Source organism: Desmodus rotundus, chromosome 3, assembly GCF_022682495.2.
Source record: "Desmodus rotundus isolate HL8 chromosome 3, HLdesRot8A.1, whole genome shotgun sequence".
NCBI lineage: Eukaryota > Metazoa > Chordata > Mammalia > Chiroptera > Phyllostomidae > Desmodus > Desmodus rotundus.
This window is the reverse complement of record NC_071389.1, coordinates 188024868-188041310: the sequence shown is the minus strand read 5'-3', so window position 1 is coordinate 188041310 and position 16443 is coordinate 188024868. Positions and strand designations below refer to the sequence as shown.

The window sequence follows — 16443 nt, the reverse complement described above, 5'->3', positions numbered from 1 at the left end:
GTGGAGTAAGAACCTAGACGATTGTGATGCAGCGTGTGCAAGATCCTTCTAGATTGCTACCTTTTTCTCCCCATTTAAGTGGACAATTTTTTATGGTTACCTTGTCCTTCCATAATTTGAAAGAATTTCAAAGCATTCAGTCTGTTTTTCATAGAGAACAGCTCTCTTTCATTTCATGCTCGTAAGTTATCAGTTTGTACTATGCTTAATTCAATCACCAGAACTAGACTGACAAACCCGATTGACTCAGGTCACGCTAGAACCCAGCAGTCTGGAACAGAGGTACGCCAGCAGAGTAGAGATGAGCCTACCAGCTGCAGGCATGTGGCGTACCTTGGGCATCAGGTAACATGCAGAGCAAACAGAGGGCCCCCGTTAATCCAGTATCCAGCTTATGTTAACAGAGCTTCCTTTCCACTTGTGTGGGTTTAATCATTTTCAGTGGGTTATAAACTTCTAAATGCTCCTGGTTGCAGGAATAAGTCAAATAGCTCTCATAAACTGGGGAAGTTTTAAACCTGGAAGGGACTCTAGATGATTCTTCAGCTAATTTTAAAGCCAAAGAAATAGCAGATATGTCATACGACCCACCCAAGTGCAGATGAGCAGAGAATCCTTTGACTGAGACATTAGAATCATTGAGGCTCAGAAAGACCAAGTGGATTTTTGAAACCTTGAAGGTAGCAAGTAGTAGACTTAGTCCTCTGACTTACATCCCATGCTCTTTCCTTGTTTGTGGGCTCTTGGTGTTTGTGGTTTTGTTGGGAAGATAAGCACGTAAGAGATAACTGAGGTCCGATGAGATACGTGCTGTGACCTACAGTGCTAGCGGCTATGGGGAAGCACACAGAAGAGGCAACAGGAAGACTTCCCAAAGTGACTTGGCCGTGAGTCCTGACAGGTGTTTGCCTGGTAAAGGAGGTGAGGTGGAGTATTTCAGGCAAGAAGAACCAGCATGAATAAAGGCAAGGGAGGGTGAATCAGGGTGCTGTCTTTTTCCAGAGGAAATAATAAAGATACCACTTTATTTGTTTAGTTCTGAAAAAGAGGGGGAAACTAGGAAAAGTCACCATTTGAAATCTGAGAATAAATTTTCAAGGAAGTTAGCAAGACATTCCCCTGTATTCCCACCCTCAGTTCATACTTGGTTGAAAATAAGGTGGGCGTGGATCTGTGGAAAAGTAACAAAATGGAAACTGATGGTTCCTTCCTAGTTGTATTTTTTTTGGCAAATGTAAGGAACCCATGTGACTTCTAGAAATTATGGTCCTTGGATCCTAGGGACCTAGATTGGAATCCCAGTTCTGCTGTTTTCTGGACTTGTGAACTTAACCCTTCTGAGTCTCAATTTTCTGACCAGCAAAAGGGAATAATGTCTGCCTGTGGGTTACTCTGAAGATTTAGTGGGATGATGTCTACCAAACAACCAACAGTGTACACATCCTCAATGAAGATTTGAAGTGGGAGGAGGGTCAGTGACCTCTTTCCAAGTTAAATGAACCCATCCTAGTCTTTCCTTTTCCCTGGGCTGGGAGGGCTAACCAGGCTGGATAGTGCTGCCCAGCTGGTACTGACCCCAAGGGAGGACAGAGTAGACTGGAGTTGGGCCTGAGACAAGGGTGTCCCACATGAGGGTGGCAGCTACTATGCTTATGCCAGAAAGAATAATCAGACTGTGTTCTAGAACCTTCTGAAGTCAAATCTCTAGGTACTGATCCAGAATGGGTCATGAGTGTAAAGATCCTGAGGACCTAAGGTGTGTGACTGAGGGAGAGCTGAGGGAGCACCAGGCTGAAATAGGGTGTGCCCAGTGGCTGGTCTGTGTGACAACCTCAATCTCCCACGAACAGTCTGTGGAATCTGGTTACTGCTGTCTCGAGGGTTTCTGGGAATGAGTTCTTGCTTAGCCACCAGACAAGACTTTCTGGTTCTGTTCTTCTTCACTGTTACCTGTTAAGGCAATTGAGGCCAATGCAACGTGGCCATCCTGAGTAGGGTAAGTCAGCATTCTGCTGAGCTAGACTGGGGCAGCTGAGAACATCACAGGGAGTCGTGATAATAATTCAAAACGAAGAAAAATGGCTATAGATCACTAAGTAGGGACAACAGCTGGAACTCTATTAGATCTCCAGCAGAAGCTGCAGGCAATATTTAGCCTGGGCTATGACTCAAGAAGCAGAGCTTGCAGAGAGAGAACATCTTTGCAAGCAGGAGCCACCGCTGATACTCAGGACAATCATGGGGAAGAGGCAGCCTACTGTAGAAGTCAAGGGCAGGAGCTTGGGAGTGAAGCAGACCCTGGATTGTTTTCCCATCAACTGGAGCAAGTTACTTAACTCCTTTGTTTTCCCATCTTTAAAAGACATTGGACACACACACAGATTCTCTGGAAGGACACACATTCTAGGAGAAGATTGCACAGATGGGGACTGAGATGGGGGAGAGACACTTGTCACTTTGTATCTTTATACGTTCCTGAACCATGTGGATGTGTGTCCTATTAAAAAGAGTAAATGAAAAAAGAAAAAGGCAGCTGGTGATAGTTCATACCTTACAAGATTGTACAGGTCTGATGGATGGTAATTACTCACATAAAGTTGCTCTTATTGTATAAATACAGGGATGCTGGCAGGGTCATCTGTTAATATCCAGCAGTGTCTATTACATATCCAGATCGGTGCCCCATCAGCCTTACATTATGTTTGTAATCAATGGTATAAATTCTGCCCCTTAAAAGCAGTCTTGTAAATGGGTAAATTGAATAAAAGAGCACCACTTGCAAATTAGATTTTGAAATGTACATTTTTTTTCTTTTAACACATTATAGAGAATTATATCAAAATATCGACCATGGCCTCTGGCAATGTATAATGAACACCTCTATAACCTTCACCTACATTCACACCAATTGTTAACGTTTTTGCCACATTTGCATTGTCTGTCTTTCATATACACGCAGACACACACAACCATAGTTTTATCTAAACCTTTTGAAAGTTGCAGATATGACACTTTTATCTCTAGAGACTTCAACATGTGTCTTCTGAGAACAAGTGCATTCTCCTACATAACGACAACCAATGATCAAGCCCCAGTAACTCAGCCATTAGGTAAGACCATTATCTACTGTGCAGTCCGTATTCAAATGTCCCCAAGTGTCCTAGCTGTTTCCCTACATAAGGTCCTCAGTTGCATTTGGCTGTGTCCTTTAGAGCATTTAAGTGGGCTTGTTTTGTCTTCACGATACTGACATTTGTGAAGAGTCTAGGTCAGGTTCTGTCCTACCCTGCCTGCTCCAACGTCCTACAATTTGTACCTGTCTGTTTCCTTGTAAGTAGACTCAAGTTAAATGTGTTTGCAGGAATACTACAAAAAGTGATATTCCAATGCCGCTGTTGGTGAATGTTTTTTATCCTTCTCTTTTAAATGTGGGAAGTCAGGAGTAATTTTTAAAAATACTAATATTCTTATTTTCAAATATCCAGCAGGTCAGTTATTGATAAGTGACTCCTGTCATCACGTCATGATGGAGGCACTGGGCTATTTGTACAGATCACTGGATTTAAGGGCGACTTCCCTGGGGTCTTCTCATTCATCAGTCCATGGAATCCTGCAGTGAGTTGCCATCCTGTGTCTCAAAAAGAAATGTCCTTCTGGTTATTCGTGTCTTATGCATAACCGCTTGACAATTTCCGATCTTTTGCAGCCTTGTAAGGGAAATTGAGTGGATCCGGGGCAGGAGATTTTGGCCTCAGGGCATGAGCCGGCAGTATGCTGAGGGTTCTGGGAATGGCTCCTCATTGTGGAAGCACTTGCTGAAGTTAAACTACCACAGCGCCCAGAGTTCTAATACAGTGAGTTCTGCAATGTGCACAAATGCACATAAGTTACAGAGGACTAAAAGAACAGACTTGGCACCTGATACAATTTCAGATAAATCAAAAATTGCTTCCAGGAAAGGGAAAAAGGTCTTGAGATCCATTATTTCAATTTCTGCTGAGGAAAAGACCCAACGGAAGACACAAAATACTGTTGAAATACGGAATGGCCCAGAAAAAGAAGCATCAGAGAAAAGTAAAGATTATTTTTCTAAGATTTTATCTGTGGGCACAGTGGATGATGTAGTAAAGCTCTCACGACAAAGGGTTTTGTCAGCTCACGTGGAGAGTGGAACTGGGCAAATCACCAACAGGTACCAGCAGCGCCTGCTGTGGCCTCTTAGCACAAACAAGCCCTCTGCACCCGTAACCGAGCTCATCTCAGAAAAGTGGCTTTTTCATAGGCCAGATTACAGCTCCATTCCTCAGAAGTGTTTTTTGCGGAGATCTCAGTTTGAAAGATATTTGTTGAGGACCTCAAAGGATAATAATAAAGAATTAAAATGATCAGGGCTCTTCCGTGTCTGTAAATTTTTTCTACTTGCCTTTATTTAGAACTTTCTGATATGATATGTATATTTTTAGCTGCTTAAAAATACTGTAACCGATTTTTGCTAAGAAGAACAATTTTTAAGTGATCCACATTTCTATGGTAGGTATGTGAATGTTGATCTCACAGGGTTCCATATCTAAAAGTACAGTGAAGCAATGCTATAAAGTTATAATTTGTGTTAGTTTTACATTGTTATAGTTTATCTATTTTGAATTTATGAACTAATTTTTCATGTAAACAATTGCTATCACCTAAACCTTTTAATGAAACATGAATAAGAAAAGATATAAATTAGAATAAACTAAGATCATAAAGTTTAAAATACCAGAGTCCATGGACTTGAAATCATATATGTTTTAAACATTTTAATTGCCTCTATTTAATCAGTGATTTGTCTGATACTACCCATTAACTGTTAAGGATTACTTATTGGCTACCTTCTTCCTTAACACCCAACTAAACCCTACCGCGTACATTAGGAAGCCAAATGGAAGAATCGGCTCAGCTGTGTAATCTTAGGAAAGTTATTTCACTTCTCTTGGCCTGTTTCATTATTGATGACATGGGAGAAATTATGCACCTACTTTTCAGGATTACTGAATTACTGCATGAGAGAGTGCACCCAGCATACCCTTCAGTAAGTAAGTAGTGGTTATTATCTGTCATGGTTTAACCCAGAGGCCACCTTTTTCATGAAGCATCTCCTGACCCATCCCGGCCACAGCTAAAGCCTACCCTAAAGCTTTGTGTTGTCTTCAGTCGTTCCACACTTATGTCACGGATGACAGTATGGTCTCCCAGTCCTGCCCAGCAGTAACTAATAGCTTCCAGAGTCCTCGCAGTTCAGTGGTTCTCAGTCAGGTCCTGGGTGGGCCTTATCAGTCTTTCCCGCAGGAGCCGCGAGACACGCAGAAATGTTGCACGGTGGGGGTTAATGTTTGTTTGACTTTGGTGGAACCACAATGCACAGAACAGGGGCAGCCTAGCAGGGCTGAGAAAAGACAGGAGCACCATGCCGGTGAATGTGGGTAGGCGCTGGGTCCTGACGGCCTCCCTAGCGAGGCAGATATCTCCTGAGGGGCACTGCACTTCTAGGTTATGCAGTGGGGGTGCCTTTCAAGCACATCAACCCAGCTGCCCCCTCACCGGCAGCGCTGAAATGATCCAAGCTGGGGATTTGGGGACGTCCCAGACCCACCCTCGCGATCCAGGGGAGATCCAGAATTCAGAGGCCATGCACGTAGAGAGAGGTCACCTCCAGAGTGAGGGGACAAGGCACAGGGTGCGGGGGGGGGGGGGGGGGAAATGCCGCGGAGCTCTGCGGGCGGCGCAGGGGTCACGTTTAGTGGCCCAAGGCCAGCAACGAGTCAACCCTTTCCATGTGGCCTCAGCCTGACCCGGCGTCCGCCCAACCGCACGGCCACTCCAGTGCGCCGCAGGGCCAAGAAGTGACCGCAGCCAACTCTGCGCGGGGCCACTGCAACCCCGGCCCCTCCCCTACTCAGGCCCCCACTCCCGCCCCAGCTCGAGCACCAGGCCCCGCCCCACCCCGCCCACGTCCCGCCCCCCCGTATAAGCTCCGCCCCGCCGCGACTGAGGGGGTGGGCAGCGCCGCCACGTGCTCAGACGCAGGGAGCTGCCTGCCCGCAGGACTGGGTGCGGGCGGAGCTCCGGCCCCGCGGTGCCAGGCGGAGCCGGGCGGGCGGAGGCAAGCATGGCCACCGCGGCGGTGGCTGTGGTGGCCCGTGGGGCCTGGGCCAGGGCCGTGGCGGCGGCGGCCCTGAGAAGCGGATGCGGGACTGCAGCCCAGGGACCGCTGCGTGTGGGCTCCGCACGGCCCTTGTGCACAGCACCTGGAACCGCTCCGGACATGAAGCGCTACCTGTGGGAGCGTTACCGGGAGGCGAAGAGGAGCACGGACGGTGAGTGCGCCGGGCCCCAGGCCCGCTGTACCTGGGGGGGACCCTCGCGGCTGGGCTGGGGCTCCAGGTCCCCTCGCGTGCGGTGCACCTTTCCGGAAAGCGTGCACCAGACCCGCGCAGGATCCCAGTCGTGACCCTCGGTCGCGCCGGTCGCCCGCAACCGCGGGCGACATCGCGTCTGCATTGCGATTTGGGGAAACGCGGAAAAATGAGCCTCCAGAAACTTTACAACTCTTGTCTTTCTACTGCCGGGAAAGCTGTTCTATAAATTCTTGGGTTTTTCAGCTAGAAATCTGCATCAGAAGCGCTTTGGGCTCTCCCGGAGGGTCACCGACAGCACTCGGGAGACGGTCACCCTCACGCACCGTTAGCTACTGTTATTAAGGAGCACTAAGAATAGGAACAGCCCGAATCCGACAAGCCGCGGATCACTTTGCAGCGGGGCTGCTGGGCAGGTGGCAGTGCCCGGAGGCTAACCTATTTTCCTTCTTTGTTTTAGGGGGTAGGTGGGATTTGCTGTGTTTGGAGTAGGAGCGAATGCAGGTTGGCAGTGTTCTGGGCTATCTACTAGCCGCAGCAAGGAGGGGGTTCCAGGGGGGGGGACTACTTTGTGGCCTGGTGAACTTAAAATTAGCTTGGTTCCGTTGTTACTAAGGGGGATGGGGAAAGAAAGAGGACGGAGTAAATATTAGTGCCAGGCACAAGGATTGTGTCCCTGAATTTTTCCTATACCTAGAGGGACCTGACCGGGGATCGAACCGCAACCTTGGCGCCAACTGTGCGATCCGGCCAGGGCACGACTCAAGTTTAAGGATCCTGGCCACGGTCACCCCTTGTCGATCTGTCTCAGCCTTTAACCCACTGTCTTATTTACTGCTTTGCTCTGCCTTCCAGTAGTAGCTGACCGTTTGGGATCTGGCATATGGGCCAGTGGCTTGGTGCTGCTTCTTTCAAGGAAGATTGAGAACTGAAAATTTAAACAGATTTTTTGAGGATGGTGGGGAGAGATGGCACATAGAGATAAGGAGAGATTATTTGGTGGGAGAGAACATTTTGTAGAATCACATTTCCCCCCTTTTTTTTTTTTTTTTTTTTTTTTTTGCCTAGAAGTCAATTTAATGAAAAAAAAATCAATTAGGATACTTTTCTAAGGGAACTCAGATTGGCCAGCAAGGCAGAATGCTATGTAACCGGGCTATTTTCTTGGTTTCCCTTTGCTCAGAGTTAATTTTGCATTGGATTTTGAAGTTTGTTGTGTGGTATGGTAGAAAAAGGACTGGCTTTGGAGACATTGGAAATTACAGATTTTTGGTGAAAGAAATATAGATCACATAGCCCAGCTTTTGGGCAGGCAAGACTTTTTAAAAATTGAAACTCTTAATTGAGATAATTGTGTATTTGTAATATGCAGTGGTAAGAATGAATACAGGGAGATATGATACCCTTTACTCCAGTTTCTCCCAGTAGTAACACTTTGCAAAACAGTAAGTAGTACAGTATTGTGACTAGTCTATGGATATTGATACATTTCACAGCTCTTGTTCAGAGTCCTCTGGTTTTACTTGTACTTGGGTGTATACCAGTAAACTTTGGTGTGTGATAATCCCAGGGGGATTTTGGAGTATGGCAGTTTGAGGGAGATTTGGAGATTGATTAACTATGTGATCTTGGTGGCAAGTTGTTCTCCTCTCTGACCTCAGTGTTTGTCACTGGAACCTGGGGATAATCTGAGGATTTTTAGTGTGGGCTTGGCACCCACCAGATGCTCAGTAGATACTAGCTACTGTTACCAATTACTAAATAACTCTTTCAGTCTTAGACACACTTAATAAGGGGCGGGGGAGGTGGGTTACTTAGCTCTGGAGTTTAGGTCTCCTTCACCTGGGCCAGCGCCATAACTAACTGTGTGGCCTTGAGCAAGCCATCTGATCTCTTCAGCTTTGGTTTCTTCCTTTGTAGAATGAGGCCACTAAATAAGGTGTAAACCTTTTTGCGGGTCTGTGAATCAGATGCTTGTGTGCCCCATCCCATCTTCACACCCGAGCACTGGGTCAGTCCCTCCATCACATCACCCCTGAGAACACAGAGACTTTAATTTGACATTTCCTTCTTTGCCTTGTGTGGGTCTGGACCACCCCTGCCCCCTTTGGCTGAAATCAGTCCGAGCGTGTGTGCCCCGCTTGCTGTCATCCACCAAGCGTTTATTAATCACCTACCAGTGGGTCTGAAGGCTGTGGATTCAGCGGTGGATGGAGGGAGGGGCCCACAGTTTCTGAGCCCCTGCCTGTGCGAGCGAGGGACCTGTGCTGCCCCGGAGGGGGAGACTGGTGTAAGTGACATTCCAGCTTGAGGAGATAAACAACGGGCCCCAGGGGCTCTGACCCCAGAGCGAATAACTGCTCAGGGATGCAGGAAATGCTTGTGGAGGATGGGGTCTGTAGGGATGAGAGGTCAGAAGAAATACAGAAGCATGTAGTAGTTTGTATGTTTGTTTGTTTCAGTTTACAAGAAGACAAGAATTTTCTTTTCTCACTTCCTGATTGTTTCCTTCTGGCCACCTGATCTCTTGCTGTAATCCAAACAATGTGTCCGGGTACCTTCCCTTCGAAGGGGCTCCCAGAGTGAAGCTGCTCAGGGAACAGAGGGTTTTTGCTCTTTCTCTCCCATCCTTTTTATTTCCATTTTCATTTTTAAAAAGTATTTTTTACAAGCTTTATTTTTTAGATCAGTTTTAGATTTACGGAAAAATGGCATGTTTCTATAAACCCTGTTAACTTTTTACATGTGAGGGTTTTTTTTTGAGATTTTTGGAACTGTAGTATTTCTGTATTCTGTATCAAATTCAGCTCAAAGAAAATGTTCTTTGTATTTTTAGGAAAAGAAATATTGGTTTATAACCTCTCACAAAAATTTCCTGTAGCGCTGTGGTTCTCAACCAGAGTTGGGAAGGGGGCATGCATTTTGCTCCCTCAGGGTACATTTGACAACGTTTGGGGACCTTTTGGGGGGGAAGGGGGACAGCTGGCCCCAGAGGGTGGAGGCCGGGGGTGCTGCTAAACACCCTACGATGCACAACCCAGCACAGCCACCCACAGCAAAGATTACCAGCCCCAAACGTCAGTTGTGCCAAGACTGAGGAATCTTGTCCTAAGATGATGGATTCTAGGAAATCACTGTGGGATAATGTAGAGGGATGGATGTATTTGCCTGTGGTCTGGTATTTCCTGTTACGCTGCTCGCGGTGTGCATCTTTGAGCTTAATCCCTGGCCTCCCCTGTATTCTGATTAGTGATTAGTTGGCCCGTTTTGTCCACAGTGGATGCATTCCTTCTGTGCCAGCCCTACACTTGGAGAGCTGGGTGGGCTTCCCCCTTTAAAGTCGTCTCAGAGCCCGAGATGAAGAGTGACTATTTTCCAAAGTAAAAGAACTTCAGAAGAATGCCTAACCTTCTAAACTTTTTGTAAGAACGTCAGAACAGCTTTTACATTTTTGCAAATTTCTGTGGTGCCCGGATTAATGGAAGACTGCTAGCTTCTTGCGTCTGATTCCACGTCATTCTGTTGCAGAATCAGACATCATACAGCCTCTGGAACACTCCGCTGTACATGGGTGAGAACAAGAGTGAAAAAGGCCAACCATCTCTGTATGAAATTCTTATTGCTCCTATAACAAATGACCACAAGTGTAGTGAGTTAAAACAACACAAACCTGTTATCTGATTGTTCGGGGGTCAGCTGTCTGGAAGGGGCCTCACTGGGCGAAAATCAGGGTGTTGGCAGGGCTGTGCGTGTCCTTTCCGGGTGGTCTGCTGGGGAATGTTTCCTGGCCTTTCCAGAGGTTTCCCATGGTCCTTGGTTTATGGCCCCTTCCACTTGCAGAGCCAGCAATGGCCGGTTGGTCTTTCTGCTCTCCTGACTTCCTTTTCCACACCTCAGGATGCTTGTGGTTACTGTGAACCCACCTGGATAATCCAGCAGATTCTGCATTTTAAAGTCAGCTGATAAGCAGCTATAATTCATCTGCAATCTTAGCTTCCCCTTTGCAGTCACAGGTTCCAGGGATTACAATGTGGATGTCTTCGGTATTATTATTAAAACAGTTCTGACCTCAGATCCCTTGAAAGAGTTGGGGGTGGGGGGTCCTGGATTATGCTGGTCTAGGAAAAATATTACTTGAATGGATAAGTAGAGAAAAGCAGAAGGCACTGACATTTATGAAGTACCTACTATGTGCCAAGTGCTATGCCAGGTATTCAGCTTACAGTTTGTTTGATAACTGTGCAACCTGGACCAGTTACTTAACTCCTGAGCCTCATTTTCTCATCTGGGACTTAGGGATAACAGTGTTTACCCCATGGAATTCTGGGGACGTCACTTGAGATAAGGAATGAGAAATGCCCAGTGCGTGGCACAGGGAAGACACTGAATTCATTCCTTTTCCGTGTCCTCTATACTGTGATGAAAAATTCTCCATAGTTTGCCTACTGTTTGATCTTTTGAGATGACTTACTTTTCTTTTTCTTAGAAGTTCTTCTCTTTCTTTTCAGTAGTTAAGTTTGTTTTCTTTTTAAATTAAGTGACGGATATTAAGATGAGGTTGTCATTAAGCCATTAATTGCTATATATAATTTTATTTCAAATGTAGTTGCATATAGTTTGGTTTGTGGAGCTCTGGGAAGCATGATGGATTTCTGTGGAGCAGTCAGAATTACAGATATTACTTACAGAGTAATAAGAGATATAATTTTAACTTTTGGTGGGAGCAGTATAAATGTCAGACACTATTAATTATTCAGATGAGTAATTTTATTTGTCATGGATTGATTTCCCCTGGAGATGATGTAAAATATCTAAACTAGTGAAGGAAAGGGAAGCTTCTTTGTAGATAAGTGCAATAAAAATGGCTTGTGAACTGCCGCCTCCCTGGGGGCACGTTGTGGGGGGCGGGGGTGTGTGTGTGTGTGTGGCATGCCCAGCTCTGTGTTAAGTTCCTCTAATCTCCTTCCGCAGAGTCCCTCTCTTGGTCTCTTTCACTGCCTGTTACGTTGCTCACTGAATTTTGTGCTTCACTCTTACTTTTATTTATAATCCCTGCACAGTGCCCCATATAGTGTCTGGCACATAGTAGGTGTGCAGTAAGTAAGCTTATTGAAAAAATTCCTGAGAGTTGAATAAGTGGGGAAACCAATTTACAAAATACTACATGTTGTATGATTTCATTGATACAGAATCCTAGAAAATGCAAAGGAATCTGATCAAGTGAACAGCAGTTGCCTGGGGATGGGCAGGGGTGCAGGAGAGAGGGAGGAGTAGAGTTTAGAGGGGTGCAAGGAAATGTTTGGGTGTACTAGATATGCTCGTTATCTTTCTGGGGATGATGGCTTCGCCAGTGTACACATATGTCAGACCGTATCACACTTAACTACACTGTGTGTGATCCATTGTACGTTATTGCTCCCTCCAAAAACTAATAAAGGAGAGACAGACACAGAAGTAAGGGATGGGCTCTGGTTTAGCCTGTGCTAAGGCAGTTCCTAGGAGGTGGGACCCCAGGAATGGTACAGCATGAGCCATGTGGTCTACAACTGGGGATGGAGGGGCAGGGCAGCGTCCCAGGAGAGCCCAGAATTTGTGTTTTTAGAGGTGGGGAAGGGTTACTTCTTAACTGAGGGTTGGGGTGTGCTGGACAGATCGCTCCGTAGATGTTCACTGTCATAGTGAAGAGGACACCTTGGATGTCCTGACACCCATCCCTGGACCATTGCAGATGTAAAGGTGGTTTGCAACGGAGTGGTTATTGGAGACCCGGGAGGAAACAGTGTCTGGCCAAGAACAGTTGTATTTCAATCTCTAAGGTCTCATAGTAGCACACTCTTATGCATTGTTTGTATCTCAAGTCATTGTTTCTACTTTGATTTCCCTTACTGCACGTAACTAATTATTAACAGAAAGGATGTTAAATGGACACAGTCATATCAAATGACATTGGTTGGCAGGAAACAACATTCTAAACATAAATGTGAAATTTGCGTTATAGTCACACTATAACATATCAATTGCATCAGAGCAAATTCACATTTTTCAGGCAAGTGTCGGTAGCAAAACTGTCTGGCCTTTGCCCAAGCCTTCCTTGACAGAAGGAAGTTGTAATGTGAAGTTTGCTAAGGGAAAATAACCTCAAGTGGGCTTGTCTTCTTGGCAATGACAGATGAGAAGTTTAAGGGTTTAAAGTTTGGATGGAGAACCTTGAGTTCACTTGCTACAGAGACACTCAGGGGAATGTATATACAGACTCCCCTTGGGGACTAAAGTTCCTATGCTCTTTTCATATATTTTCAATCTGTATAGTTTTAAGAGAAATTTTGAAACCTTGTTTTCAATGTGCATGTGGACTTTTAAAAGGGAATTTGAAGCCGTCTTTAGTAAATAGGAATTAATTCATAAAATATTTTGAATATTTATGAGTACACATAAAATATGGATATGATGAAGTACAATCAGACATTGAGATTTGGTCAAATGAGGGAAAAACTCAAATCGTTTAAATCGGCTGTAACTTTTGTTGATATGGGAACATAGAAAAATATTACAAAGAAGTGTGACCTTGTCCTGTTAATTGTGTCTCATCTTTATTTTCGTCCTCTGTGAAGTGGGGATGTTAAGTGATGCCCATGTGCATTGCTTTGCACGGTCCCTGACACACAGCAGGTGCACGGGGCTATTAGCCACCAGGTCACTGGTTGGTGCACTGAGCCCTGGGGGGATTCGCGGAGGCTTGGTGGTACTTTATGGGGGAAACGGAGGGCTTTCCTGTTTCCTGTACTCTAGGAAAAAAGTTGTTTCTTTCTCCCTTTTTCTTCCCTTTCCCTTTCTTTTCTTCAGATTTGTATATCTTTTTTTCCTGGGAGACCAGTTTGAAGTCTGGGGCACATAGCGAAGGAAAAAGTCTAATTAACTAATTAACATATTTTTGGACTATAAAATGCACCCCCCAAATTTGGGAGGAAAATGGGGTATGTCTTATAGTCCGAATGTAGCTTACCTGGCTCGCTGGGGCGGAGGTGGCGGTGGAGCGGGGTCACAGGAGGCAGGAGCAGGACCACATTTTTTGCTTCAAAATTTTTTCCCTATTTTCCTCTAAAACCTAGGTGCGTCTTATGGTCCGGTGTGTTTTATAGTCTGAAAAATACAGTAATCTTTACTTAATTAAATTTAATTAATGAAAAAAATGTCGCCTTAATGTCTCTGGGATTGTAGTTTGCCTTACTAAAAAATAAAAACTTAAACTTCAAGGGTTTTCCTATGCATTTCAGCTTTTCTATTTGATCATATTCTTGTAAGCACGTTTTCTTCCCAAGTTCAGATATCTGAGATGTATGTTTGGGCCTTTCTCCCAGGTTTTGCTTTATTAATAATCACTGTAGCCAGATCTTTGTATATAAATCTTTATTCACATCTTTGAGTATTTCCTTAGCATCGATTCTTAGAAGGAGAATCTGTATGAATATTTTTAAAAGTGTATGAATATTTTTTAAAGACTCCTGGTAGTTATTTCCAGCCTGCTTTCCAGAAAGCTCAGACTAACTTACTCTCTTAAGCAGAAGGAGTGAGGCTGCCCACTCCCAACACCAACTTTATGTTCTGTCACTAAAAAGAAAACAAGAATAGAAACCACCACAAAACAGCATATACAAATAACAATAATAGCAACCAAAACACCACTGCAATTTGACAGGAGGAAAATGGCATCTAGCTTTTATCTCTTAGACAAGCAACACATGCTTATTAGGAAAAAAAGGGGAATGGAATAAGGACACTAATACCACTTACACTTCTGCCTTAGGGGAGAGCAACTGCTAGCTGTTTTAGTTTGCTTTTTAATCAATAGAATGTTTGAATAGTTGTGTTTGTTAGTCATTTAATTTCCTGTCTTGTAAGATTTATATCCTTTATCTTTGCACTTGTTGGAGTCTCGTCCTTGTTAACAGATTGGTATGGATTTTTTAATATTAAGGATATTAGGCCTTTGCTGTTTGTCTTTTAATTTTTTGTCTAATAGACCCCTTCACCCCAAATTGTTTTTGATATTTTTGGATATACAGATGTTTCAGATATTATGTTGTAAATCTGTCGATATTTTTCTCTGATGATTTATTCTATTGCTTTTACATTTGGAAGTTATGTTCTATGCAGAGATGAACTACATAGTAATCTATATATTTTTTAACCTTTTAAATATTTAAAAAATTTAACTGTTTGATGCACATGGTATTTGTTTTGCAATATAGTGTGAAGGAAAATCTTATTTCACATTCTTTCCTTAGAGCTAAGTGTTTACTTTGTGAGACCAAGAGATAGGATATTCCAGGTGAGTTTAACCCAAGTCAGAGCTGAACTATGGTATATTCTATAGCGCACAGAGGAAGAGATTGCCCATCTTGAAAAGGGGCACACGAAAGAAAATTTAAGATTGGAAAGATGGATTGAAGTATAAATGGGGAATGCCTTTGGTACCAGGTTAAAAACTTAAAATTTATAGACTATAAGAACTTTGAGTGGCTGCATGTCCTTGAAGTGAACTTTTACTTGGGACTCCTTCGGTTGAAAGCAATAGAAAGCTCAACTCAAACTGAATTTAAACAAAAAAATACAAAATAAAGGAAGAAATTATATGGGCTTGTGTAATTCAAAAATCCAGAGGTAGTACTAGCTTGAAGCACGGCTTGATCCAAGTTCAGATGATGTCGCTGGGTTGCTTCTTTCCCTTGACCTTGCTCTCTTCCTTTTGGCCTCTTTTTCAGGTTCCTGGTAGTGGCCCCTCACATCTCCAGATTCCCATTCTCTTAGGTCCAAGTTTGGAAGAAGAGTGCCTGTTCCTTGCAATTCCCCTACAAGTCCAGAAACGTTCCTGATTGGACTCATTGGTGTACTTCGGCTGCAGGGAGAGTGCAATGATGGTTGGCTGGAGGGGTCCTCTGCCTTCCCCAGTCAGTGTTGGTGAGGGGAATCAGGGACTCTGCTTGGCCAGGCCTGGCCACATGCTCTTCTGGAGTCAGGAACCTCACTGCGACCAGGAAGTCTGAATGTTGGGGAGGGACAGTTTCCCAGAGAAATTCAGCACATTTGAGGAGGAGAAGGCATATCATTCAGTTAGGCTAGGTTTTGCTGAGGTGACAAGCAACACCCAAATCTCAGTGGGTGACTGCAGACAGCTGTAACCAAAGTTTACTTCTCACTCATGCAAAGTCTGTGGGGTCTCAGGCAGTTCTCCAGGGCAGTCGCCCTCCAGGTGGTGGCTTAGGCTTCCTGGCTTCTTCCAGCGTGTGGTGTCTCTGTAGCATGTGTTTCGTGATCAGCCCAGTAGAAGGGAGTGTGCTGTGCTCTGGAAGTGACACTTCTGCCCACAATCTTTTGGCCAGAGCTGGCCAGAGCCGGTGTGAGGAGTGGAGGGAGGATTGCAATCCTCTGCCTGTGCCAGGATGAGTGACGAACGATAGTGGGAGATGACATGATAGCGGGAGATCACGCAGCCACGTGGGGTGAGCGCAGACGAGCAGTGCCCGCAACCATTGCTTATCAAAGGCGGCCTGGCCTGGAAGACCTCGCCTTGTCAGATCCGTCCCTTTCACCCCTCCTGTCTCATGCTGGGGATGATGCTGAGAGCAGCTAATGTATCCGGTAAAGCTTTAGAGCCTTCCAGTGCTATGAGAGTCACTTAGCATTTCTGAACATCGAAGGGCACGAAGTACTTGGCAAGAGTTGTATTTTCCAGACTTAGATCTTTACACAGTTTAAAATGTTTCCTTGACTAGGTGGGAAATGTCTTACTTCTGTACTTAAGTTATGACTTTGTTCATATTCTCTGTCAGCAAAGATAAAATTTAGTCAAGGAAGAAATTCTTTTGTGGTGGTCTTAAAAAATCAAATCAGAGAACGGTACAGGGGCTATGGAACAGTATGGTGGTCCTTCAGATAACGAAAAATAAGATTACTATATGATCCAGCAATTCCACTTATGGGTACATACTCTAAAGAATAGAAAGCAGCGGCTCCAAGAGATGCCTGCATACCCACATGCTTAGCAGCATCA

At 44.7% G+C, this 16443-nt stretch overlaps 2 protein-coding genes across 3 annotated transcripts in view; both read left to right on the top strand.

Annotated features, from left to right (window-relative positions):
• LOC112321996 (putative tetratricopeptide repeat protein 41) overlaps positions 1-4385 on the top strand; it is a 69063-nt gene extending 64678 nt beyond the window's left edge. Inside the window, exons 15-17 of the mRNA XM_045187121.2 lie at positions 3027-3110; positions 3486-3615; positions 3707-4385. Of these exons, the coding sequence (XP_045043056.2) occupies positions 3027-3110; positions 3486-3615; positions 3707-4385 (893 nt within the window). The remainder of the gene's footprint in view (positions 1-3026; positions 3111-3485; positions 3616-3706) is intronic.
• Positions 4386-6044: 1659 nt separating this feature from the next.
• Positions 6045-16443, top strand: part of NT5DC3 (5'-nucleotidase domain containing 3) — a 41579-nt gene continuing 31180 nt past the window's right edge. The window contains exons 1-2 of one of the 2 annotated variants that reach the window (XM_045187021.2): positions 6217-6353; positions 15155-15350. In XM_045187021.2, coding sequence (XP_045042956.1) covers positions 15305-15350 — 46 coding nt within the window. In that variant the 5' untranslated portion in view covers positions 6217-6353; positions 15155-15304. Of the gene's footprint in view, positions 6354-15154; positions 15351-16443 lie in introns of both variants that reach the window. The other variant, XM_024579522.3, reaches the window with a different exon arrangement.